This window comes from Cucumis sativus, chromosome 1, assembly GCF_000004075.3.
Source record: "Cucumis sativus cultivar 9930 chromosome 1, Cucumber_9930_V3, whole genome shotgun sequence".
Lineage (NCBI taxonomy): Eukaryota > Viridiplantae > Streptophyta > Magnoliopsida > Cucurbitales > Cucurbitaceae > Cucumis > Cucumis sativus.
The window spans coordinates 798,668-825,154 of record NC_026655.2 but is presented as its reverse complement, the minus strand read 5'-3'; the positions used below and the strand labels follow the sequence as shown (position 1 = coordinate 825,154).

The following is a 26,487-nucleotide window of genomic DNA, read 5'->3' as shown; positions in this document are numbered from 1 at the left end:
TTGTTTTTCGTTTTCAAAATAATTAAAAACGTTTTTTTTTTAATTAAGAATTAGTGGAAACAAAAATAAAAGAGTTTTTCTAGTTCCATTTGCAACTTTATTTCTCTTAGTTTATCGTTTCCTCCTCAATTCGTCTTCTCTCCGGATAGACGTTCTCCCTTCTTGGTTTCGTCCTCTTTCTAGATTCGTTTTATGTACAACTTTGTTCTCCCGCTAGGCGTTTCTTTCTGACTATTTGTTCCTCTTCTCTCTTCTATTTCTCTATTTAAAACAAATACTATAATGATTTCTATAGCAAATATTATTTAAAGGTAAACAATATTTCAAAACTATCATTTCATAAAGGTTTTACTATTTTGTATTCATTCTTTATCAAGTGTTTACTATTTTCCTATCAAACTAAAATAATTTACACATATTATTATAACTCATTTCTTCTTTAAACACACATTTTATCATTTATTAAGGTTATGTCCTTCATTTGTCAAACAATACATGATAGTTAAGTTCATATCTATTTAGCTACTACACTTTGAAAAGTATTCAACGATTCACTAAAAATGAAACTAACTTAGTTAGGCTAGTGTTTATACTATTCACTTATCAATCAAATGTTTGATTCTATCCTTACACCATGTATTTGTAAAGAAAAGTATTTAATAGATTCATATTTATATTTATTTAGTAGTTAAAAATTTATATAATAGATTAATAAACATTCAATTTTAAAAAATTATGAATAGATAAAAAAGGTTCTTTAATTTATAGTTAGTAAATGTTAGAAATTGGCCAATGGTAAACTCACACATGTCGACATAAATTTAGATGAATCAGGTAAATCATGTTAAGAATACTCAAAATTTCTTTAGAAATTAGAAATTTGTCTTACCTTTCATATATTTTGTCACCAATATCTACTTGACAAAGATAACAAATTTCTCTAGAAACACTGAGGCAACTCTTTTTTTTTCTTTCTGATAACCAAAAGCAAGAGGAAACAGACTAAAGGTAAGAAAAATACTGAATAAAGAGTCCCAATTATTTAAGAACAAGGAAAGACAACAATTACAAAAGAACTCGGTGTAATTCGTAGGCTGCCAAGAGGCTTTATGTTGCATAACCATCCAAAAGGAAACACGGAGGCAATTAGAGAACAAAAGATTCAAGAAGCCTAGTGGAAAAGAAAAAATGAATTAGTTTGAACACCATTGATGAATTGAACTGTCTACAAAAAGGATAGCCAAAAATGATAATGAAATTGAGACAAAAAGAAACATCTTCAAAGCATTTGGAAATAGGGAAGCAGCCTTACAAGAATCATAGAACTTGACAGCTTCGGCTACATTTACCTCAAGCTAATAGAAGCAGTTGATCAGCTGGCCTTATATATATATATAATGTTTATATATAATTAAACGGAAGTTCAAATTTCTCCTCGATACCTTGAAACATCACCTCAGAATTTAGGTATTTGATTCTTTACAAGTTCTAATCCTTCCAAAGCTCATTCTTTGTTTACAAATAATTAGTCAATAAAATTGTTTCTCATTGTGTAGTGAAGAATTCGAAGCACTGGTTCTTTAATCAAAGATACAGAATCAAATGCCAAGATAGAATCAAAATGTCTAAAACACTAGCAATTTTACAAGATCACTATCTTTCAATCATCTATACCATCTAGACTGGAATTCCATCAAAGACTATCGATCTAAGATCTACCATACAGTAAGAGATCTAAAAGTTTTTTCATTCCTCTTCATCAGCTTCGGCAGCCACAATCTCTGAGTCCAACTTGTTCAGCAACTCCTCGCTAACATGTTTGCCCACGGATATCATATCGAGGATTATGCTTGGATCAACCCCAACACCCCCACGTTTAGTCAACCCACAAATGTGACCATGCCTGTCGATGGATATGGAGACTGCAGAACTCATTTGAGATTCTTCTTCCAAAGTAGCATCAACGATGTAGTGCTTACCCACTTTTGTCAATGTAACAATGGCTGGAACCCCAGATGTATCGAACTGTAGAAATTCTTCATCACTTACGTCAACTTCAGGTTGTTCGTTGTCTAATGCTTCTGCAGCAACATGGACTTTTGGGATGCCTGTATTGCTCAAAGCAGCCTTGGGAAGAACAATTTGAAGTTTTATTAGTTTCTTTCGGAAGTATTAAAAAATTAAGTAAAGTATCATATTCAATTTTAAATTAATCCCTGTACTTCTTCAAGAAAAATAGAAAGAAAAAAAAACAACAAAGATAACCAATACATCAACATTAGAATATCAGCCTTTTTACATGAGCAAGGTGGTAACCTCTACCCTGATAAGCGTGAACACTTTAGTTTGACTAGCATGCTCTTGTCATGACACGGACTTGGACACTTGTTAGTATTATATGTGCTAAATACATTGTTAGGGGCTTAGGGCTCCAATTCTAGTGAAACATTCGAGAAGAGGTAAAAAGAGTAGTACAAGTAAAAGTTAGTTATGGTGAGGACCACAAGGTTGTATGGAAGTGAGGAGTGGTCAATCTATGTATTGAATAAGATGATGATAGTTAGGGCAGGCTTTTGGTAATTAGCAAGTAGTCTTGAGAAATGGGAGGTTAAGCTCTTTGTACTCAAAGGCAAGCCTTCAGGCAACTCTTTCATATTAATACTAATATTAGTAAGGTATTATACATACATATACACTTGCTGGGTAGAACAGACTGAAAAGATACATATATGACAATTATAATAAATTGAGTGTGAAATATATCAAACTAAATTTTTCAAGCATATAAATGCATCAACTCATTTATTTGAATTTTTTTTTCATAAAAATTATATAGTTTTTAAAAATATATACTTTTAGTAACAAACAAATAGAGACACGGCAACACTAGCCTAACAAACTTTTTCACAATGGGGCTGGTAACCTCTCCCTACCAGACGAAAATCCAAAAAGTCCCACAAAAAACATTCCCCATGTAAACACTGCCTATATAACCATACTCGTTAGTCGTTCCCCTCAGTTGCATATCAATTCATCCCACTAGCCAACTCTCACTAGGAAATTTCTTGTTTTATCCCTTTGATATGCAAATGGCATAGCAAAGATTTCAAAATTGAATGAGACAAATATAGGCTTAAAGCTTGACTTTGCTCAATAAAAAATGTGTTTATTGGACATTAGTTTGGTCAAAGAAGCAAAGGTTATATGGTCGTGCTGCCTTGTAAAGTGTAAATGATACAAAAGAGAAGTGTAGACAAAAGTAAATAATTAAGCACAAAATTTGTTTATTAAAGTTAACAAATGATACAGAAGAGAAGTGTAGACAAAAGTCAACAATGAAAATATACCTTAATGGCAGCACCAAGAGCGTCTAGAAGATTGCCTTCTGAGCTTACCACCAACCCCTCAATATAGAGATCCCAACAAAGCTTCCCTTCCACAACTATCAAAGATGAAAGGTCAATCCCAGCCCCTAAGGCAACAAAAACACACTTGTCAGCAAGTGAAAAGGTTACTGATCCAAACAAGGGAAGCAAATATGATTGATCTGTTTTTCTAATCACGAGTCAAACCTGAACCACTCTTTCCACCTAAGAGACATCGCTCAAGAGCAATCGAGAGTTCCGTTGACAACTCTTCACCACCCCTACCCTATATTCAATGAAAACCCAAATATTACAAGCACAGCAAAAGGTACATATGAAAAAGAAAAAAGGCTACGACTTAAAGCAATGGATACCAGATTGATGGAGAGCTACCCTTTCATTGAGAACAAATGAAATCCTAGAGAGGACCTACATGTGAAAACCTAGAGAGATGATTGAAATGTAACAAAGGATTACACCTGACCTAAGACTTCTCAATCCACCTAAAAAGCCTATTGTTTCTTTCACCCCAAATTATTGCTACTGCAATATTTTTCTATCAATTTCATTTTCTCAACAACTATCTAGTAAATATCCAACTAGTTGTTGATGCCCAACTATTCATTTTTCACTTATTATTACCTCCTATTCTCCAACATAAAATGAAATGAAATTACGACGGCTTCCAAGAAAACATCAATTTCTAAACCAAACCATTCACGGGAAATTGTACAAAACACGGATGAACAAAATGTATTACAAAAAATGAAAAACAAGGTACCCCACCTCAAATGCCGGCTCTGCAGTCGGACTACAATCAACAGAGATCGAGACCTTCCCTTTGTCAGGTTGCATTGGATTAGGCCTTCCAAGTTCCGCCTGCACTTCAACACATCTAAGTAGTCATTATCATACCAAATAAACGTTTAAAGTTTCCCAAAGGAAGAAAAGAAACAAAAATAAATAAAAACCAGGAGCATGACACTGTAAAAATGTAGTGAATAGCATAGTTCAAAGAGAAAGAAGCTCAACATTTCATACCTTAACTGTGGCAATAACTTCAGTACCACCCATTCGGACCCTTGCTGAACCATTTGCCTACACATAAGAGCATTGTGAAATTAAACCACAAAAAGGGCAAGAACCAACGAAAGCATAATTACTACCCTGTTTATATTATACCTGAGAGATCACATCGGTTTCTATAGAGATGGGTCGATAAGTTAACCTCCCTCGACCATCAGTGCGAAGATCCTGAGCGATGCCAGCTTGAATGAAAAGCTTCTCTCCAGTTGAAAGACCCACCATTCCTACTTTTCAGGAAGAATATGGTGAAGCACACAAAACTGGCTGGAAATCAAACACAGAAGAAGGTTTTGACAATGTTGTCACAATTTTGGGTTGTTCATAATGGGAGTGGGATTTTAGCATCAACAGAGATAAAAGACTAAGAAGAAAGAGAGAGAAGGTAAATGTTACTTACTTGATGACTCGAATGAAGGTATTAGCAACAAACGGCAGTGGGTCACCTGTGAATCTTAGGATGCTTCGCCAGATAGAGGCCTGCAAAATTCATCATTGGACTGAATTCGAGAGAGTCTACGTTTGAGGGCGAAAGACAAAAACTCTAAACCAAACATAAAATTTCTAAAAATGATCAATGTTGACACTTTAGTTAATTATCACTATGCTCTTATTGACAGCCTATTATTATTACCAAGAGATCTCCAATTAATCCCCACAAAATGAAACATTCAAAACTCAAAAGGACATTTTATAGAATTTGTGAAAGTTGCAAGTAAATGACAGTAAAACCCTACTACTAACACTTTATTCCTTGGTTTTCTATCTAAAAAAATTGCCTAGCCAAACTTGTGATTCAAACTAATAGTAATAGCAAAAGGTATCCTCAGGTAGTAGGATAAAGAAGAGATGCACGAGTTTTCCTTCTCTTTAGTAATCCAAAGAAAACAGTAAGCAAAGATTAAGTGGTAACAAGTAAGAGCACCTAATGGAGCTTGGGGCGACAGAACGTGGTCGACCCGTTCGTTGAAGTGAACGGGTTTAGGGTGAAACCGGCTTTCGACAAGAAGAAATCCTGTGGGGCGTTCCGCGAAGAAGAAATTTGGTGGCAGCGATCGACAAGAAGAAGTCCGGCGGTTGGGGGGGCGTCCGGCGATAAGAAAATTCCGGTGAGAAGAAAATCGGAAGGGAAAAGGGCCGTTCACGTTCGTGAGAAGAAAGAAGGGCGGCGTGTGAGAGAAACGAGGGAATGGAGGGAAAAAGAATAAATAAATAAAGGATTTGAGAAATTAGTTCTTTTTAAAAAAAAAAAAAAAACTTATGTCCACCTTTTATATATGTCAGCATATATATATATATATAAATATTCATTCACAAATATTTAAAATATTTTCATACCAAGTGTAGCTACAAACTAAAATAACAGTTTTAAAATATTTTTCTTTAAATCACTCAACCCTTTTTACAATATATATCTTTACAGGCAAAATTTAGGATGTGTTCATTCAATACACAACTTTTTGTCCAAAAAATGAATATGTGTACATGGAATGAAATTAGTCGACACCGTCATATCTTTATCCACATTTCAAAATTGTTATAGTGTATCTACATTAGCTATTCTCTCTGATCAGTGGCCTAAATCTAGTTCAAAAGGCATGCACAAGTTGATTTCATGAGTTTACCAGCAACTTGTATTCATATCAGAACTAAAGGGCACTTAATTGGATCTTTTGGTTTAATAGCATACACCTATCAGCTTTCCCAAGAAAATTCGAAGTCTCTATACATGGCTTCAACTTCATTCTCTGACTCCATGATAAAAGGCTGGAGGATGTTGTAATTGTAATGAATCCCTTAAAATGCAAGAAAAGAAATAGACATTCACAAGAATCCATTAGTTTTTCTAAAGGATAACATGGTAGAGATTTTCGCAGTATTCAATGAGAAATGATAACATAGAAGCTTCACGAATGAACAACATATATTCTATCTTAAAGATTCCTTCACAAGTTTACTAGGACTACAAGGGCGACCATAGTCTATTTATGCCTTCAAGGTCCTTCCATGGTAGAAGAATGAGATGAGCTTTACCAATTTGAAGATTTAAAGCCACAACTAAGTATTGAAGTTCGGGCCACGTCCCCTTCTTGGAAGCATCCATAAGAAGAATATATATAAGTTTAAGAAATAGAATATACATTCGTCTGTAGGCATTAATCAGCATTACACACATTACCCATATGCCTTATGTCTAGTTACATCTCCAAAATCTAGTGGGAAGGCATTATGCATCCTTATGAGCATGTTACATTACATAATAGTAATCAACATTCCATTTCTGTCAAATTCTAACAGTAAACGTCCATTTTTATTGCGATCAACCCCACAAATGCAATTTCGTATATCCGAGTGAAAATGTAAACAAAGCTCCATCAAATGCTAACCATAGAGATACTACCGCGAGCAAAAAAGTTTCTTAAGAGATTACTCAAGTTAAAACCTTCTCTCCGTGCCGTCTTTTCAAACTTTTATAGACTATTCAATTCAAGACATCAGTTTAAATTGAAGTCATTTTATTTTCTTCTTCAAATAGATAGCTTGTAATCTCTTACTAAGTATCTGCAACATACTTGATTTTGTTTGTTGGTTATTTCTGTTTTGTTTCCTTTATTATCTCTAGAGTGTTAGTATCATTTCAACAAACAAGCTTATTTCCATCTTCTAGAAAAAAAGACAATGGTTATCTACATTGTTTTCCCAAGTTGTTATAAAATGTTCTCCGACTAGATTTCATATCCTAACTTGACCTGAAGGAACGTAAAACCATTGGTGTTCAGTAATGAATGAACTTGGATACCCATATCAATAATTTGACTTATCTGTAGTACTCTCATGTCCAGCTTCATTGGGTTCTTCCATACTGAAAATTTTAACAGAAAACAAATCACCAAGAAAAGAAACTCTACCGTCAGCTACAATTTAAACTACCAATTAGAAGAACCCCTAAAAATATCGAAAACCCATAAAGTAGGAATCTAAAATGCAAGAAGCTAATCCAATCTCTACAGCAAAAAGGGAAAAGGGAAAGAATCCAAACAGACCAGATCTATGAGATCGTAGATAGAGTTGAAGAAAAAAGGGTGTGGCTCCAGGTGTGGAGTATGAATGAATTTCAGGTTATTTTTGTGAATAGAGACTCGTGTAATTGACTTTATGAAAGTGGATGAAGTTAAAGATCACTTGCCTCTTCCTTTAGAAAGCTACTGACTGCTTGAATTCAATTCAAGCCATCAGCTGAATGAAATGTAACCATGGAAATTTGAGGTGCAGAAGCCACCCATTGTCCTGTCATTTACACTTTTTGTTTCTTTTTTACAACGTGGGATGAAGAATCCAAACTTTATACAATGCTTCGTATAATGGTATTTCTTTTTTCTCGTTCTTTCTTTAAGATAAGATAGAACATTATGAGAAGACTTCGAAGTATAATTGATTTCTTTTTTAGCACAGTACTATAGATATGAGAATTTGAATTTTTATCTTAAAGGAGAATAAATTATTTTTCAATTTTACTTGATAGTTAATCACGGTAGATAATTCACCTAATTTTAGATTCCAAGTTGATTTTGATTTTCAAAAGATCTGTTAACCAAAAATAAAACATTTTATATATAAGGCTTCTTGATGATAGATGGCTCATGCCAAAACTATTGTCAAACATTGAACTAAATTAAACAACATACAAAGAAACCTATAATTAATTTAATTTTACCCATTGCCCTACTCAGATGAGTTAAGTACAATTGTGAATTTGTTATCAAGAGCGAGAAGACCCTTCTCTCTCATAATCAATTTAATTTCATAATCAGAATCATGGCTACCCATCCTAGAGCACATCCAAATTAAAACGTTCCAATTCAACGGTAGTTCAAAACGATATCATGTTTGTAATATTGCATTCTCGTGATTTCCAGGACTTTTCTATCATGTCCGAACTGTCAAAAGATAGAATATGTTAGTAGCGAAGAATCAGAATGCTTCTCTAATTCATTTCCTTAGTTGTTCAACAAGTGAAGGAAATAAAGAAATGTCATACATACAAATGCTAAAGAGGAGTGGGGAATGAGGAAGGTAAAACAAAAGGGAAAAACAATTATATGTGAAGGGTCCGTCCCAACATGCATGAAACTTGTAAGCACAAATTAAAACTGTTTGATATCAGAGTAACCTACAAAATAAACAAGTCCGAGCACCTTCCTCCATCCAAACTCCAAACAGTTTTCTCCTGCACCGTCAAATCTGGTTCCTAGTTCTATTCCCCTGCTCAATTCAGTTCCACACCATCAGCTGTTACGCTTTAGAAAATATTAGACTTCGCCAAAAGGAAATCGAAAAAGAAAAAACGAACTGGAAAAGTAATATTTCTTTAGAACCTGATCCATAGAAGATCAACCTGCTATGTATAAACCGAGGTGGCACGGGTCAGATAAAGAAAATGTATTTGGAATCTTCAATTATGCTAAAAGTGACAGGTATCTAATCAAACTGGTCCACCTTGTTGCTTGTAAAAGTTCCCACCATCTCTTCTGGACTGACCTTGTTGGCCCCTCTCCACGTACCTTGAGCCTGAATGTTGAGTGGTATCCTTAGGTCTATCCATGTTCGGTTTATTATTGTGTGGCCCAACTGGTTGGTACTCGTACTGCTGATTTTGTCTTTGCCTGTCTCTATTAGCAGGTGGACAATGCTGCTGCTGCTGCTGCTGCTGCTTATGATGCTGAGAGGTATTCCTTTCCCGACGGGATTCTGACCCTCTTCCATAACGATTATTGTTCTCACCACCTTTATGATAAAATGTAGGCATCTGTTGCTCACGCCTGACATCTGTATTTACTGGAGCAGCCTCAACAGTATGGATAGAACCTTGGTTTGGGGAGTAAGGACGCTCCTTGCGGGAAGAAACTTTCTTCTCTCCCCTGGCTACATGATGACCAACATTTGATCCCTCTTCTGGGATGGTTCTTGCACCAGAGGAAGTATCATACTGGTTTTGGGCTAAATCATCAGTTGTTTTTGTGCGATGTGAGAATTGCCTAGATCCTATTTTATTAGTCTGTGCAGCTTCACCATCAACATTTTGGTGATTGTGAGGTTGGACCATCCGCGATTTGGGTTGCCAATGAGATGTTGAACGTTCCCCAACACCCCTATTTTCTTTGGCAGCAGCAGATACATCTTTCTGATCTGCCTCAAGCACTTCGAATTCGGAAGAAATCTTTTCATTGTCTCCACCTCTATGCTTCTTTTCATTTAGATCATAATTGTTCCCTACACCCTTGTGCCCCTTAGATTGAGACCGTTTTCCCCTGCCTGTCACTCCCTGGTCTCTTCCAATAGCTGCAGTGGCAGGTGGGATAGAGGCCGAGTAGTTGGGATCATTCCATCCTTCTGGTGGATCCCACTCATCAACCTGACTCACGAACTCATTGGTGGAGCTTCCGGTGGCCTTCTCAGGTAATTGATATTCATTTGTTTTTTGGACATAATTACCAGCATTGGAAACATAAGATGGCTGATCTTGCAAGCCTTGCCCATGTTCCGTTGCTCCCCGTCGCTGCCACGATGAATGTGCCTTGCTTTGTTTAGGTTGCCTACCATCCCCGTTCCTGTGATCTGCGGAAAATCCCACATTTCCCGAAACAGCACCAGCAGATTTAGTATTATCAGAACTTTGAGAGCTTGAATCTGCCTTATTATCATCTGGTGCCTGGCTTATTGTGGAAGTATCTTGATGGATAGTTCCTTGCTGTGCCATTTCTTTGGCTACTGGCTTCGGGACATATATCTCCCTTTCAGCTCGCTTATTTTTTGGAATATTCTGCACTTGATTATCAATCTTCACAGATGAAGCAACAGACTCTGCTTCATTCTTCGGAACAGTTTCATCAGTAACCTCAGATTTGTGTACAGATCTCACAGGGGCCCACATAACAGAATCACTACCATTAATCTTTTCTCCTGGTCTATTTTGAGCATTTCTTGCCACCCTGCGAGAATGCTGGGACTTCCACTGACCATTACCTCTGCCAAGTGTCTCTACAACTGGCAACTGGGGTAGCAGCTCTCTGAACTGACTTTCATCCCTATTAATTGGCGGTTGTGGATCTGAAGGTGGATCCAATACAGGTTGAGAAGCCTTTGGTTTATCATTTTCCGTTGTAAGATTTGCATGTTTTGAAATCTGAGGTGATGGTGCAGATATCAAGGCCTCTTCCACTTTGTGCCTGTTCTTCCCACTCTTGTTATTTTTCTTTCTTGCATGAGTTGAAGGTTCGGCAATAGAATCTGTAATGATATTGCTGGACTCCTCAACTGTATGAATGTCATCTACAACTATCTGACCTTTTGATTCCTTTATTAAATGGGGAATCTTTTCAGTCTTTTCAGATGAAATATTTGGTTTTTGTTTATTTCCTGTACGCTTGTGCTTCAAGGATGCACCGCCCCCATTCACCTCATAAGCATTCTTGTTTTGAGCTCCATCAGAAATGCTTAGCTCCTGCTCCAAGGATCTCAATTCAATATGTGCCACAGCCTGCTCCTTATTGCCACTACTTGGTTTCTTCGATGATGTATCTCCTGATACAATGGGAGAATGTTTATTAGTGCACATAGTTGACTCGCTATCATTAGCAGCCACGTGCTGATCAGAAACTGTAGTATGCTCTTCAGATATAGTACCAAGTGTTCTGTGAGGTTCTTCTAGCTTATTTCTTACAGCATCATTATCAGCTTCAGACCCCTGATTTGGCCCCTCCCCAGATACTGTACGTCTATTCAACTCCTCAAGCTTTGCCAAGGCCCTAGCCTTCTGTTTCCTAGTCCTTTCCTCCTCTTCCTCCTGCAATTGTTTGGTGCGTTGCTTTGCTAGCTCTCTCATCTTTGTACGCTGGATCATAATAAAACAGAACAATTGTTTTAGGAAAGAAAAAAGCACCCACAAAAGAACTAGCAACCAGGACACACATTAATCAAACATATACCTGAGCTTGACTATCTTTTGAATCACCTGTGGATGGAGCAGGTCCATCTCCATGGCTATCCGAAGAAAATGGCTTAACCTTATTCAAAGCTCCTAAAGCATTGTGGTCTCTTGCAAGCACCGAACTTTCCTGGTTGGGAGTTGTCATCATGCCTGGGGAGTCCAACAGAGGTCTTTTATGCCACCCATCAACCTCCTGGGAATTGGCTTTTCCACGGCCATGATGATCACTTCTCCCTTGCATTCCACGATTCGGCCTCCTGCAGATTTGAAGAAATTAAACACTCAAGATCTTCAACAATTTTAATCAAGTAGGAATTGGACAAACCTGTGGACGGGTGCTCCACTGTGTATTTTAACATTCCTATCCACAGTGGATAAGCGTAATTCACTGGAGGCAGGGTCTATGACTTCATTAAAATCTCTATTTTCGGGAAAAACAGCACCAACACCCACTTCATGGGCAACAACATGATCAGAGTGCTTATCATCAGATTGAAACTCATCTGGCTCCTCCCTGCTACAAATAGGTGCAGCATCATGTCGCACATCAGAAGCCCGTGCTTTTGCATTTAATCCCTCTATCTTCTGAATCAGACTTGAATCTTTTGTGGAAGTAGCCAGTGATTTGGGAACTTCAGAGAAACCAGAAGCAGCAGCATCTGCCTTTTCCAGTAAACCATCACCAGTCCCCGTGTTTCCATGAGACTTGACTTTCATACTTTCAGAAGACTGAGCTTCTTGGTTGGCAGAAGCCTGAGAATACGGCTCCACCCCTAATTTTCTCCTTCTCAAATCAACTTCCTTTTTATGATCCCATTCATTCTCCCATGAAGACACTCTCTGTTGGTCAGCCTTCTCAAGGACCAACTGATTGGTGGTTGTTGAGTTTATCCTATCTTTTTCGTCGTTCTTACCATTGTTTCCCTGCTGTTTCAGAAGAACCTTGTATGGTCCTTGATTATCGCAAGGAAGACCAGATTCTACTTGATCTGGAACCATACCCTTTCCACCAGATACACCATGGGAACTTACAGGCTCAGAGGCACTCTGGCCTTGGCCCGAGAACCTGTTGTAAACACCAGGTCCAGCAGGCCCAGCAGGCATTCCCATAAATGGTGCATCTCTATCATTTGAATTGCAGTAGCCCATGGGAGGTCGATAATATCCGTCATAGGAAACTGGACCTGGGTAAAATCCAGGTCTAATTGGCATGCCAGGGTGAATAAAGCCATCATGCATAGGAGGTCTGTATATATCTCCAGTTTTAGGATGATGTCCCATGGGTCCAGTTCCATGAGGAGGCTGAGGATTGGGAAGACCACCAGGGGGAATCTGTGGAGGGTAATACAGAAATGGATCCATAGGGAAATTACCAGGAGCAACTGGAGTTCTGTATGGAGGACCTCCTTGTGGAGGACCTCTATACCATACACCACCTTGAGGATTGTTTACTGGAGAACCATGCCAGGCATCATAATGTGGGGGAGGGATATTTGCACCAGGGTAAGATTGGGGATGCCCCAGCCATTTCTCTACATTTGGCCTAGATCCATCATCGTTGTGTGGAAGATTATCACTTCTCCAGGAATTAGCACTTGCAACAGTTGTAGTCACATTTTTAGGATCATCTGTAATTTAAAAGACAGTCAAAGTAAACAGCTGTACTATATAGAAACAGGATGGATTTTACGTATGGAATTGGCAGGAGGCACACAACATTGAAAGTCTTGATTTAAAAAAATAATAATAATAATAATAAAATATTGTTATTATTATTACTATTATTATTGTTGTTATTAGAAGAACACATACCAATTGCCGAAGTCCCAGTCCTTTCTTTCACTGTAGCTCCTCCATTAAACCCGTTATCTGTGAAACGGGTAATTCAAGTTATTTTCAAGAGATTTCTGGTCTTCACCTTAAATAGGTGGTGGAATGTGCTAACTTAAATTTAACAAATCAATATAGAAGCAAATAAAAAGATGACACAGAAAACTAATCTTGAGTAGCCACGGGAAAGAACAAGAGAATCATAATAACATCCACTAATACTACAAAAGTCATCATATCATGAACTTGTTCACAATAAGGTGACATAATGTTTGAGGAGCCATCAACAGACACCCGGTGTAACTCAAAATAACATTAGGCTGATTAACTGAACATAATAGAGAAGCATCAAACTCTATGCAACTGATAAGAGTTGGTTTTAAAGGTACCAAATTAAGAAATTAGTGGCTTGAAAGGAATTAAGAACTAATACTTAAATCTCAATCTGAAACACACCAGATTGAGCACCAAATAAGTTCAGAAATACAGGAAATAATACTCAATAGTGAAATAAACTGAGTTCAAGTAATACATAAGCACAAACCTTGTGACTCAGCATCCTTTCCTACACATTCTTTCTCTGAACCCAGAGTAGGAAAATCTCCAGATGTCAAAGAAAACCCATCACTCTTACATGCCATAGTTCCCTACATGCCAAACCAAACTTGAATGAGGGAAGAAAACTAAAGAAGGAAAGGCAGTTGATTATTACTTGCTCCCAAGGATTGACAAGTTTGACTGCATTTGATGATGTCTAAACCACATACCTAAAACAATTCTCCACCCAACCCAACCCATCTTCTGGTAGCATAGAACATACATCTAGAACTAATATATATAAATAAATTTCTCTTTCAGGCCACTTATAAGGACAAACTGATTTCTTTACCCTTTTGAGGTATAATCACAAAGAAATGAGAAACTCTTTATGTTTATAAAGGTTGTGGGAGAGGATACATGACTGAACACAATTAACATTCTCATTGGGCCAATCCTAAAATGCAAATATCATTTTTTATCTTAATTCCTAACAGCAAAAGCTCTGTTGAGTAAGGGTGTGTTCATCCCTTTTGTCGTTTAGGTATTTCCTTTTTGTAGATTTTTTTTTTTTTTGGTCTTATCATAGGTATTGTTCATCTTAACAGGAGTGGGTTTTTGTATTCAAGGAAAGGTTACATAATTGCGAAAATGTACACAATGAAAGATCAATAGACAGGTTGCAAGCATGATACCACTTTCTCTGTAGTAACAGCAGAATTCCAAGCCACTGGATTTTCAGAAGTTTCTGCAAATCGTGACAATTGTGAGCTACTAGATTTAGTTTCAGCACTGTGAGGGCGCAAGGATGTGAGTGATGCATGGTTCAATGTCACAGGCCCAGAGGCAGACGATGGTCTAGAACTTGGTCCCCATGCATTAGCATGAGGTTCATGGGACCTGTCACTCCCAGCTGTTGATGGACGAGTGCCACCTCCAGCAGATGAAGGGCGACCACAGAGATGGCTTGGCGAACCAGAAGCACTATCTGTATTTGGAGAAACGGATGAAGAACCCCATGCATTTGTTGCCGATGAAGTTGATTTATTGCCCCAACTGAGGGTACCCCTATCAAGTGTGGGGAAATAGACACAATTCAGTCAACCAGGAAACACAGAAAAAGGTCTGGTAGAATGAGTTTGTTAAAACTTATTAATAATATGTGAAAGTGCCAGAAACAGAGAAATAACCCAAATAAATAACTGCATACTCACTTGGGTACAATTTCCACATTTGGGTCCAAGCCATGGTTTTCTAACCTGAAGTAGGAGGCAGAAGACATAATTTCAAAAAGAAAGTAGCATACTACATAAAAGAGAAATATTCAAATCTAATAGCATTGAGCTGACCCTGAGATGCCAAATGACAATAATGATAATTGATCGATGAAGTAAATACCTTTGACTGGGTAAGTTAATAGGTTTTGGAACAGCAACCTTTCCTAAAACAGTCATCCCACCTCGTCTGGCTGATGTCCACCTGCCAATTGTGGAAACAATAAGATGTTTGAAGGACTCACTTTCAGCTACAGCAGATATTAATAGCTTTTCAATTAAAGACAAACATATGTTTATAAATCCAATATCAATTCCATATTCATTTCTAGGATATATTCTGTAACACTAATGATTTTCCTACAAAAAAAAACAATAAAAAAACAAGGCTTCCACTTTACTTTTGCCTTCAGGGTTCAGTGAAGTATTCTTCCTAAATAAGCTGGCAAAGACACTATCATTTTACTTCTTCGTTGCTATTTCACATTTTTTGGTGGAGTAAACTTTGCTTTTCTTTCAGTGTTTGTCTAACGTCCCAATAAACAAAAGGTATAGAGTTTCATGAGGAGATTTTAGGGGAATTCCCTTTAAATGGACAATGTAGACCTCTTCGGATATAAAGTAGATTTGGATTTAAAGATGGTTTTTCCACACCGTAACACAAAAAGGAACATAAGTTCAGAAGAACTAAGACAAACAGAAAGCCTCCTCCTAGTCTCTTTCCCTTTCATTGAAGAGTTCCTTGTTCAAATATTTTTTCCTTTCTTGCAAAAGATAGGTAATGATTCCAAGCCCAAGGTGGAATGTTATTGACACCATTCATTAGGGGTTTTTCTTTTTAATACAATCGAACAACTTTCATTGAGAAATAATACAAGGGCATACAAAAAAAACCAGCCCGTCAAAACACCCCTACTAACAGAAAATGGGGACCAACTAAGAGTTGAGGGAGTAGGACTTGGGAAAAGTGGAATTGTAAACTTCACTCCTTGTTTGAATTGACCTGAATGGGTTGAATCAAATCTCTCAATCTAATCAACTATCTCGTTTATTTTTAAAAAAAATAATCATACACTTGCAAAGAAAAATATTTTAAGAATCGTGGGAACGGGAGCTACATTTGATGCCATTACTACAAACACATTCAAAGCATTGATTCAAGTTGCAATTGCAGCAAAAGGGAGGTAATTCAAGTGATTTCAGAAACCTCAACGTATCATCTAGGCCTAATGCAGTTGATTGGCCAAACAAAATCTAATTACTAAATGAATGTGATTGGAAGCTAAAAATAATGGATGAAAACTCAAATTTCACAAGTCCCAATTAATTAAATATCAACACTCCAAGTTGCAGTAATACAGATGGAGAGTTACGCAATACCTTCTTTCTCCACTCAACATACTTGATGTCATGATTGAATAGTTGTAGCAAGGTCATTCAACCAAATTTAATACAACCTGAGAAAAAAATATCATTACATTTTCAAATAATCATGAACATAAATTATAGGAAATAGCATGGCAATTTGCTTGAATATTTTCTTCAACCAGATTCATCAATAAAACCATCCAAGTTATTAAGATTAATTAGCTAGCCCCTAAGGACGCATCCATTTCCACTCTGCTTCTTAACCACCTTAAGATGGAGAACCATCACGAATCATTTATTACTTCTTTTATTCAAAAATTAAAATTTGAAGTTTCAATCAAATTAAATCTTCACATTTCTAAACCAATCAATTGGTTGCTTCTCAATGCACAAGTGCTTGATTCTTACAACAATTTAATTCTGGGTCTGAAATCATTATGCAATAGGTCACTCAGTTGATTGTGTTTGGGATTCCAAGATCAATGCATAGGACATTCAGGTTAAAAAGTCTCCCTTACAAAATAATCCATCTTTCAAGTTCATGCAACATCATCTTCAGCTCTATCTATCTCTTATTGGACGTGATCAAACGTAGATGAAAAAGAGGGCAACCAGCCCATTCTTCATAACCAAGCATTTGCCCTGAGCTTTAGATTGGTTAAAATCTTGTTCCCCAAAACACAAAAAAATTGGAAGCTTCTTTTTGCCCCAAATATATTCATTGTTGCAATCCAAAACTGAATATTTTCTGATTCCCAGAAGAAACAATCAGTCCCACCCGCCGCTCAATTAACGACCGTTCAAAACCTTTCTCACTGTCGCGATTCAAACATTCCGGTGAACTCAAAACGGAATAGAAAACAATATACATGTAATTATCGCTACGCAAGTGCTAAACAATAAAAAAATCGATGGAGAAAATTCAAACAAACAGATTTGAAGAACATAACAAAGTAATAGAAACTAAACCAGTCCGCCTCCAACCCTTTAAACAACTACGTAAACCCCTAGTACCGCGAGTAGTTTCCGAACTAATTAAACACGATTAAAATCCAGGAAAAGAAAAATACCCAAACATATAAATACAAAAAATTTCCATAATAATCCATAAAATATTTTCCGTTATAATCCATACTTCATCCATTTCTTATTTCTCACTAGTTTACCCTTTTTGCTCAAAAACCAAACGCGCGAAATTTGCTAGACGATTAATGATGAAATTTGCGAAGAACAACTTGCCTGAGATGAAATAGGGTTCAAATGCTCCGTGCAAAACCTAGAGAAGAAATGGGGGCGGAAGTAGCTGGTCGATATTTCAGAAATGGAAGCGAGGGAAAGAAAAAGAAGCAATCGGAACCACGGAATCGGTGGAAGATCGCGATGGGGGTTCCGGCTAGGAGATCTTGGCAAATGAAAAACGTGAAGTCGAGAGTGATGGGCCTGCGATCGGAGCAATAATATATGGAATGAACGAACGGGCGGAAAGGGGAAGATAGCAGAGGAAGAGTTCGAGGATGAACGACGAGTTGTTTTTGTTTTTGCCTTTGCCGTGCCTGTGATAAATTGATAATATTAGAAATTAATAATTCCTAATAATTTATCTTTATTAATTTTTTTATTATATATATAAATAATTTATCTTTTTCAATTCATAAGAATATGAGAAGATAAACTTAAAACTTTGTAAAAAATTAGCCTTCAATTTCGGTAATTCCACAGTTTTCTTTCGGATAAAGTTAACGTTACTATGTTATAATCTTTTTTTTTTTATTTATTTGTTTACTTTTGAATGATCATCATGATTTAACAACTAATTTCCCTATTTTGATTAAAATCGTTTTTTTAACATACATACTTGTGGGATTAGCATTTTTCTTAATATGATAACTTAGGTTAAATTACTTTTCTAAAATAGGTTATTAGGTGGTTTTTGGCGGTCAATTTAAGCATGTATGATAATTTATGGATTATCCATCAAACATTCGACTTTGAGAGTGATTACATAGCAATATTTATTAATTGATGAGAATAGTTTTATCGGTAAGATAGTATTGGATATTTATCAACAAAGAGTGTTTGTAAGTTTAAATCTCATTGCCTCATTAATAGTATAAGAATATAACTCTCTACGTTTTTAGTAAGTGTCTACACTTTACCTATCAATGTTTGAAACGCGAATCTACATGAGGATGTCAACGTGTGTTACAAGACACATTTATTGGGTATCGGTGCTTTCACATATTGAATCGATGCATACATTTATGTATAGATAGTTCGGGTATAAAAAAAAGGTACTATTTAAGTTTAGAAGTCAATTTGTGTCCTTTTAATATTGGGCACAACTCTTCAAGTATAGATGCTCATTAAGGTGATGTTAGAATAATAAATGGACAAAATGGCACAAGGGAACACGGCTAATTGTATAAAGTGCTCAACATGGAATGACTATTTACAATGAACTGTGATAGCAATATACAGTGTCTATTTATATCATAACAAACATATATAATAGTTCACTATGATCTATCTCGAATAGATTAGGATGTTTTACCATATAATTTTCAACTAAGAGTATAATCTCCAAATCTCTACATTTAGTCGTTAATAATGCAATACTATTGTATTGTGAAAAATTGAATATTAAAATTTAATGATCTCATTAATATTTGAGGGAACTTGGGTCCACCAAATATAATAAGTGACAGTGGTGAAATATGAATTGAAGTGGTATGAATGTAATCAATACAGTAATGTTTGACTAAGAAAACATATATCTACAGAGTATAGGGTTGAAAAAGGCTATATGTTTATTTATGTTTCTCAAATTTGAATAAGAAAAATTGTGAGCAGATATTAACCTGTAAACTTACAAAACAAGCAAACTCATTTCAGAAAAGATCAAACACACCAAATTAATTCAAAATAAGTTTACCTTCACAACTTCTTTGGATATTTAAAATTTTATTAGGATCTTGGTTGAGTATTAATTTATACCTTAAATAGAAATGAAAATTGAGTATTAATTTATACCTTAAATAGAAATGAAAATTTATACCTTAACGACACTTTTCAAAAACGGTCTAAATTTTGTTATATAACTACAAGTTCTTTTAAATTATGCTACATTGACAAATATTTTGAGTCTGATTACTATATGCACAACCATTTTGAGAAATCCTCCAAGACAAATATGCAAATTCAACCTATATACCTATAAACTTATTATTTGCTTGCTATATAACCTTCCTATAATTTAAGAATTTAGACCGACACTTGTAATAACAATATAAAATCATGTTAATTTAGAGAAAAAATCACCAACAACCCGTGATTTGTTCTACAAAAGTAGGAAGTAATATAACAGAAATTGTTCAACGTCCTTGTCCATGTTTTATGGCCACGCTGGTAACGAAATTGAAGTAGAAAACCGTTGGATGGATTAAAGATTTCAAATCTGTAAAGAGGTTTCAAATCCGAAGGACTAAATTCGAATTTATATAATCATTCAGACTAAATTCTAACTTTTTTCAAATCACGGGAATTAGGGATGAGCTATGTAATTTAACCTTTTGCTTTTTTAAGTAAAATATGAGTAAGGAAAGTTCGAACCATATACCTTTTAGTCGAACATTCGTAAATTGGTTGAGCTACGCTAGACAACTTTTCTTTACTACAAAGGTGGGTACATGCACTTAAATTAGTGAGTTTGAAAAACAAATATTGACCCAAGGTGTATAAGAGCAATAAATCAAAATAACAAAAACGACAGAATGAGTGCAAGAAACAAAAGCAAAACGAGCAAAATATAAAGAAATCATTCTAAGGATTACCCAGAAAGTACATGAACTTCCATCTCACAGTTATATTGTATTTTTTTGTTCATATTAATTGTTTTTGTTAAAATTTTGCTCTATTTTACCTTAAATATTGTATAGGGTTTATCTAAAAAACAAGCAATGCTGAAGCTGGGGAGTCTATTTTCATATTGTAGTTTTCTCACTATTTGATGTTTTTGGTTTGGATGGATGTCCTGAATAGATGACTTTTAATTGCTAAAAATTTGTATTTATTTGAGACTCAACTTCACACTCACTGACAATAAACAAATTGAAAAAGGAAGATGATGATAAATCTTAATCTTAGTACCAATTGACTCAAGTGGAAGAGATGTCAAATATGACAATTTGTGGCAATTCCCACTATCTGTTGATTTTTTTATAGAGCTTAATAAGATGGAGATTCAAATCTGTCTTTTAAGACATTCACAAGTACCTCCACATAACATAAAAGGCGAGTGTTAGAAGTAATAGACACTCCATACTCCATATATCGATGTCTGTAGACTAAACTTGAAGAACCCAAAATCTTCTTAAAAGTGTACAGACAACAAACGCTAAGTTAACTCTAATATTCTTATGTACTATATGTATTTTTGGAAATTGGCCACAACGGTTAGTCATTTTTATGAGTAGGGCCCCAGATTTAAGATAATAAAGACACTTCTGACTTTGTTCTTAATTACAACTAAAAGGCTCTATTCCTAACAAGAAAGGAAGCCTTGCACAATTGCGAGGTTATAATTTGAGGAATTTATGCAATATGGTATGTTTTTGTAAATTTAGAACACATTGAAAGAAAGAAAAAACACTTCGTGATAATTTAAAATGAAACAAGAATAAATATTCGTGTGTTTGAAGTTTTGAACTTCTTTTAGATAGAATCACTTACCTCCACAGTCCACGTTTGAATACTTGAAAATCTCTGGATTCCTCATTGTGTATCAAATCAAAACATAGAATTTGAGAGGGAAAATTGAATTCTACACTTTTTCATTGCTATGAAATATTTTCTCCATCAGAGCGTCCGCGTCATATTGTAGAAAGACCCAACAGTGGACCTGATTATGCAGAATTCCTGTTGTCAATAAATAAAAATAAATAGGTTAATTGTAAACTTGGTGCTATTGTTTGAAAAAAAAGTTTAGAATTTAGTTCTTATGATTTAGAATTAGAATTTAGTCCTTATAGTTATGTAAAATCCACATAAATAGTCCCTAGGGTAGGGACTAGTCACGAAGATTTTATCAAACCATATGGGATAAGTTCCAACTTTTATAGTTATAAGAACCAAATTCTAACTTTCTTGAAACCCTAGGGGCCAAATTGAAATTTAACCAAATAAATACAAACATAAAAAATGAAGACTCCAGCTCTAATTCAACTTAGATATCAACATACATTTCAATTTTCAGTCAGCTTTCTGAAAATCATGAAGAAATGTGACTGAACTCAGAAACTTACAAGTTCCATGGGCTTATTAGCGTTAACGGACCTTCACCTCTGAAGAAATGTAGCCTCACAATTAGCAAAGTGAATATCAAATGTACTTGAAAGAATCTTCTTTTTTATTTCCCAAAATATGAACAGGTGGAATTTTATAATCTTTTCAGTACTCGCTTGTCTTAATACAACCTAATTTGGACCTGTTTGCTGAGAGTGACAACATTAATTCCTCAGTCTTTAAAGATGGCGGGCAGTGTAGCTTCAGTAAAGTATTCCTTTTTTATTGTATCTACGGAACAAAATCTCACCTTCAAAAATGAAAAAAAATTACAAAAACTATCAAAATACTCCGAGCAAACTATAAGGATGTAGGATAGGGCTTGAAGACAAACAACAGTTCCAAACAGCTTAATAAAACTTAATAGGCCAAGTTTTTATGTGATTGAGTTATTTTTAGATGAATAACCAAAATTAAGGAATGGAAGTGTGCATACCAGAGAGGAATACGATTTTAGTAATGGCTTGGTAAGTTGCCATAGTGGTCTGAACACAGATGGAGCTTCTACAAAGAGGACTTGACCTAGCCGTTTTGGATAGTAGAAGTAGAACACATCAAACTGCCAGGAAAAAGAGCATATAGAGATCAGACAAAAACAAAGAATAAATGACAAAGTAGCGATCAAAACGCAAAAATCTTGACCCCATACAACCCCCTAACCCACCAGAATCAGGAAACATAGAGCCCTCAGGAGAGAGAAAGGAGAAGTTGGGAAGAATATCCCATTTTTCTTTCTTTTCTTTTTTTCTTTGACAAGAAACATAAGCATATTCCAAATAGAAGAAGAAAATCATCTAAGGGCTGGGGGAAGAGGATATCCAACCAACGAAAAAAAACTAAAGAAGAGTTTTTCTGTGAGCTATAGTTACAAACAAGTTTCCAGTGCTTATAAGTTATAGCACCATCAAAAAGCAGTGTGCTGCACATTTCTACAAAAAATCTCAAAACAAGAAGACTCATCTTCAAAAGTACGAAGATTCCTTTCCAATCAAATATGCCAAAGGACTGCTCTACCCGCTCAATCCCATTTTTCACACTAAGAATTGAGCTATAGTGCTAGCTATTAAATGAAGCATCCTTGCAGCTGCAAGCCTAGCATACTAATAAATATATTAAGTGGTTTTTTTGTGGAAAAGAAAAATGCAATATAATTTTCATGCTTGAAATCAATGATTGGCCTAGACAACTATTATACAAATGGCTGCTTCCTGTTCCTAGAAAAGTGAGCAGAAAACTTTTGACTAAAAAATGTAAAATGTGTACAGATCATATAGTTCTGCTAGTTAGAATTAGTAGACTTGTTGTATGTTGAAAGCCCAAAGTTTTTTAGTTTTTTATGTTGTCTGAATTATCTTTCATTATATTAATTAGGTTTCTATCGCCTATAAATTAATGCTCCCCTTAGTTTTATAAGAAAATAATAAGAAAGATTTGCACCATGGTTTTTCTCCCTAAACTAAGGTTTTCACATAAAACTTGTGTTTGTTCTTCGTCTCTACTTTCAATAATACTACTTGTGCCAGGTGGTTAGCAAATGAATCGCAGCAAAAACTTACAAATACTATTTCTGAGTTCCTATTATATATGGAAAATGATAACTTCAGCTTGTAAAATTACCAAAAATGTCAAGAACCGAAGATCTGCATTCTCAGTACGAAAACCTCGAAGATCAACTATTCCAAGTATTTCTTCTTTTCCAGGTGGAAGCTTGCTCAGTGCCTTCTCTACATAGAACACACACAATTTCTCATCCTCAACAGGATCATGGATCTGCAGTCGAGTTATTAGCAAAGTCAAAATTCATCTTAAGAGAGTAAATTCAATTAAGATATAGACGAAAACATAGTTTTACTATAAAAATAGCTATAAACAAATAAAAGTGCCATTGAGGATGGACATAAGTCATATTGCACGTCATAAGGTCAAACTTCACCATTCATGGAGGAGGGAGGAGTAGGGGCATTATCAATTCATGGACAGTTATAAATTACAGCGCATAAGCTATCAAGTTATGATAACAAAGGAGTACTTCTTCAATTACAAAGGAAGACAGTAGTACTAAAAATGACCCATGATAATGACAGCATTGGGTAATTGACTCAAACTTCAAACCAAGAAAAGTTTTAAATACCAATAGGTAACCACGAAACTTACTGCAGGTAAATGCTTGGAAGCCACGACAAGGAGTACTGGCCGGTCGTTGACATCAAGAAAATCATGGATGAATGCCTTCCCAGTTTCAGCCATTTCTTTTACTTTATCTTCAGACAATTCATCTACTCCAAATTCCCGACGCCAGTTCTTTTTGAGATAGAAGGGAAAATGAAAAGCATATAATTATTTTAACAAATTGCTATGATATGACATTATCATATCTCATTAACTAAAATTTTAATAAAATCCGTGTAAAACTTTGATCTTGATCTCATTTCAAAAATAACTATTACAGAAAATTCAGTTTTCGTGATGCCAATTGAACAAGAGATGTAATGTTTATAAAATAAAAAAAGAGGGGTGGTTCCAAGTATATACAATAGCTCTTGTTAATTTTGCAACCGTGTCTTCAACAGAAAACTTTCGGTCCTTCAGAAACCAGAGGATCATCTCTTCGTCGTCCCTTCCATTCCGACCAAGAGGAAGACTAGAATATTCTCTTTCGAGTTTCTCCTTCACTTCCAAGACAAGCTGCATCACTTCAAAACACAAACCATAAACTATCCAGTGTATCATCATATAAATTTATACAGATAAGCAACACGGTCAACCAGAAGTAAACCTGCTGCTCAACCTTCAAATACCTTCCTGTTACACAATAATGGCCACATATTGCTCGATTGACAGAAATTAAACACAAACAAATCACAGATACATAAACATAAAGAAGTTTGAGGCCATAATTTGAATCCAAACACACAACACTACAACATTGCATAGACAACACGATCAACCAGATGTAAAGTTGCTGCCCAATCTTCAAATAACTGCCCGTAACACAATAATGGCCACATATTGCTCGATTGACAGAAAGTAAACACAGACAAATCACAGACACATAAACATAAAGAAGTTTGAGGGCGTAATTTGAATCGAAGCATAACAACAGTCCAACATCGAATTATCATGGAAAATATGTATATCTCTCGGAAGGCAATGTGAACCAAAAACGCGAAGTAAAAATGGAAGATAATGAGTGAAAGGTTAGTACCTTGCGAGAGTCATCGGAATCGGAGACGCAATTCTGAACTGCGAATCTGCGGAATTGAGTAGCTCTGACTGGAATTGGATAACTGGTGGGAAGAAGCGGGTGGCGTAGAGTGAGGCTTAGACGTACCGCCATTTTTGAAAGCAGGATAGAAGATGAAGTGTTGAAATAGAGATGAAAGACTAGCGGCAAACAAAGAGATAATAATTCACTTAAAAAATAATTAATATTTAATAATTAAACAATAATAAAATATCATCCATAATTACTTATGATAGCAATTTTAAAGATAATAATTTAGAGTAATATTTTTTTGAAAAAAGGTGAATATAGTAAGGTTTATTAGAAGACACGGTACAATGAGCGATATCATTCATAGACTTCTATTGTTGATAGACTCGGACAAACTTTGTTATGTTTGCATGTTTTTTAAACTATTATTATATATCTCAATATTAAATTTAGTTACTATATATTTTTAAGGAGATTTTTTAAAAATAACAAATTTAACAAAATATTTTAAAACTATAGCAAAATTTCATATTATATCAATAACAAATATTCAATGGTATTGATAGCCAAGGATAGAAGGATATCACTAATGATCAATTATATAAAAAAAATAGCTAGTAAATATTTTAATTTATTTTGTTATTATAAAAATGTCTATATTTTTAATCATTCGAATAATTGTGATGAAAGACAGTTTTAGAGGTAGATAAATGTTATGATCGATAAAGAGAGTTCTGTATGGCAACATTTTAAAAATATTACAAATATAAAAAAGCCTTACAAAACTATACTTCTATCGATGACAAACTTTTATGATCTATAAAAGATAGATAAATGTAATAATAGCAACATTTAAAAAAAAAACTATAAATATATAAAAGTTTTGCAACACATTCTTCTATTCATAATAAATTTTTATGAACTATATACAATAAACTCTAGTAACAGATAGATTTTAACAAACTTACTATATTTATAATTTCTTTAAAATATTGTTCCGTATATTAATACTTTAAATCTAATTATTATATTGGAAACTTCCTCACAAAAAGTGTGAAATGGGCCGATTAATGGGCTAGCTTTTCCCAAAAATTTGACCCAATAAATGATTGTCTTAACTTGAATAGCAAACATGGAAATTACAAAAAATGGTATAGTTGTAAAATTATTTATATTTTATCATAAAATCAAGTGTAATAAATTTGGTTGTATTGAGTCATTTTTTACGATTTAGCGTAGGGAATTTGGTTTTTTATTATTGTTGTTTAAAGTTAAGAAAATAAAAAAAGGTAATCTTATGGACAACATTGTCAATGTCATATTATTGAGTTTAAATTCTACAACTGCAGTTAGAAAATATTTATTTTAATACTAAAATATTAGGTATATAGAAACAACCCATTATACTAATTTACACTCAAATGATAATATCACTTTTTATCATTTTTAAAACAATCTAAACACACGTTTTTTACTTTTTCAATAACG

At 35.0% G+C, this 26,487-nt stretch overlaps 3 protein-coding genes across 14 annotated transcripts; all 3 read right to left on the bottom strand.

Annotated features, from left to right (window-relative positions):
* Positions 1–1,439: 1,439 nt before the first annotated feature.
* On the bottom strand, positions 1,440–7,627 carry LOC101207820 (exosome complex component RRP42). 4 transcript variants are annotated; one of them, XM_011657991.2, is made up of 10 exons: positions 7,493–7,627; positions 6,074–7,311; positions 5,374–5,463; positions 4,849–4,928; positions 4,548–4,715; positions 4,407–4,463; positions 4,152–4,244; positions 3,573–3,651; positions 3,348–3,472; positions 1,440–2,127 (listed from the first exon to the last, which is right to left on the bottom strand). In XM_011657991.2, the coding sequence occupies exons 5-10, from the start codon at positions 4,671–4,673 to the stop codon at positions 1,747–1,749; spliced, it is 861 nt and encodes a 286-aa protein (XP_011656293.1). In that variant the 5' UTR covers positions 4,674–4,715; positions 4,849–4,928; positions 5,374–5,463; positions 6,074–7,311; positions 7,493–7,627; the 3' UTR covers positions 1,440–1,746. The 4 variants fall into 4 exon arrangements, with proteins under 4 accessions (XP_011656293.1, XP_031737840.1, XP_011656329.1 ...); XM_031881980.1 differs by lacking the exons at positions 5,374–5,463; positions 7,493–7,627 and having other exon boundaries at positions 6,074–6,092; XM_011658027.2 differs by lacking the exons at positions 6,074–7,311; positions 7,493–7,627 and having other exon boundaries at positions 4,548–4,675; positions 5,374–5,710.
* Positions 7,628–8,406: 779 nt separating this feature from the next.
* LOC101207575 (protein MODIFIER OF SNC1 1) lies at positions 8,407–17,998 on the bottom strand. Of its 4 annotated transcripts, none has more exons than XR_969674.2 (11): positions 17,685–17,998; positions 16,458–16,534; positions 15,202–15,282; positions 15,018–15,062; positions 14,499–14,871; positions 13,811–13,913; positions 13,249–13,305; positions 11,762–13,064; positions 11,435–11,693; positions 8,825–11,340; positions 8,407–8,711 (listed from the first exon to the last, which is right to left on the bottom strand). XR_969674.2 is itself a non-coding variant. In XM_011657933.2 (11 exons), exons 2-11 carry the CDS (start codon positions 16,487–16,489, stop codon positions 8,932–8,934), a joined length of 4,560 nt encoding a protein of 1,519 aa, XP_011656235.1. In that variant the 5' UTR covers positions 16,490–16,534; positions 17,685–17,998; the 3' UTR covers positions 8,407–8,931. The 4 variants fall into 4 exon arrangements, 2 of the variants coding, with proteins under 2 accessions (XP_011656235.1, XP_004138275.1); XR_969675.2 differs by having other exon boundaries at positions 8,845–11,340; XM_011657933.2 differs by having other exon boundaries at positions 8,407–11,030; positions 11,133–11,340.
* Positions 17,999–20,926: 2,928 nt separating this feature from the next.
* On the bottom strand, positions 20,927–25,163 carry LOC101207326 (CRAL-TRIO domain-containing protein C3H8.02). 6 transcript variants are annotated; one of them, XM_031881989.1, is made up of 8 exons: positions 24,991–25,163; positions 24,318–24,470; positions 23,940–24,086; positions 23,403–23,555; positions 22,222–22,344; positions 21,917–22,035; positions 21,683–21,784; positions 20,927–21,359 (listed from the first exon to the last, which is right to left on the bottom strand). In XM_031881989.1, the coding sequence occupies exons 1-6, from the start codon at positions 25,120–25,122 to the stop codon at positions 21,958–21,960; spliced, it is 786 nt and encodes a 261-aa protein (XP_031737849.1). In that variant the 5' UTR covers positions 25,123–25,163; the 3' UTR covers positions 20,927–21,359; positions 21,683–21,784; positions 21,917–21,957. The 6 variants fall into 6 exon arrangements, with proteins under 6 accessions (XP_031737849.1, XP_011655974.1, XP_031737856.1 ...); XM_011657672.2 differs by having other exon boundaries at positions 21,746–21,784; XM_031881996.1 differs by having other exon boundaries at positions 21,928–22,035.
* Between the last annotated feature and the right edge of the window lie 1,324 nt (positions 25,164–26,487).

Coding starts and splice junctions, on each gene's coding strand:
- LOC101207820 (XM_011657991.2), bottom strand. CDS start 4,673: ATGGTGGGTCTTTCAACTGGAGAGAAGCTTTTCATTCAAGCTGGCATC. Junction 3,652..4,151: donor CTGCAGAGCCGGCATTTGAG/GTGGGGTACCTT, acceptor CATTGAATATAG/GGTAGGGGTGGTGAAGAGTT. Junction 3,473..3,572: donor AGGTGGAAAGAGTGGTTCAG/GTTTGACTCGTG, acceptor TTGTTGCCTTAG/GGGCTGGGATTGACCTTTCA.
- LOC101207575 (XM_004138227.3), bottom strand. CDS start 16,489: ATGACATCAAGTATGTTGAGTGGAGAAAGAAG. Junction 15,063..15,201: donor ATTAACTTACCCAGTCAAAG/GTATTTACTTCA, acceptor CTCCTACTTCAG/GTTAGAAAACCATGGCTTGG. Junction 11,694..11,761: donor AGTGGAGCACCCGTCCACAG/GTTTGTCCAATT, acceptor TCAAATCTGCAG/GAGGCCGAATCGTGGAATGC.
- LOC101207326 (XM_031881989.1), bottom strand. CDS start 25,122: ATGGCGGTACGTCTAAGCCTCACTCTACGCCACCCGCTTCTTCCCACC. Junction 24,087..24,317: donor CAAAATTAACAAGAGCTATT/GTATATACTTGG, acceptor TATCTCAAAAAG/AACTGGCGTCGGGAATTTGG. Junction 22,036..22,221: donor TAAAATCGTATTCCTCTCTG/GTATGCACACTT, acceptor TCATTTTTGAAG/GTGAGATTTTGTTCCGTAGA.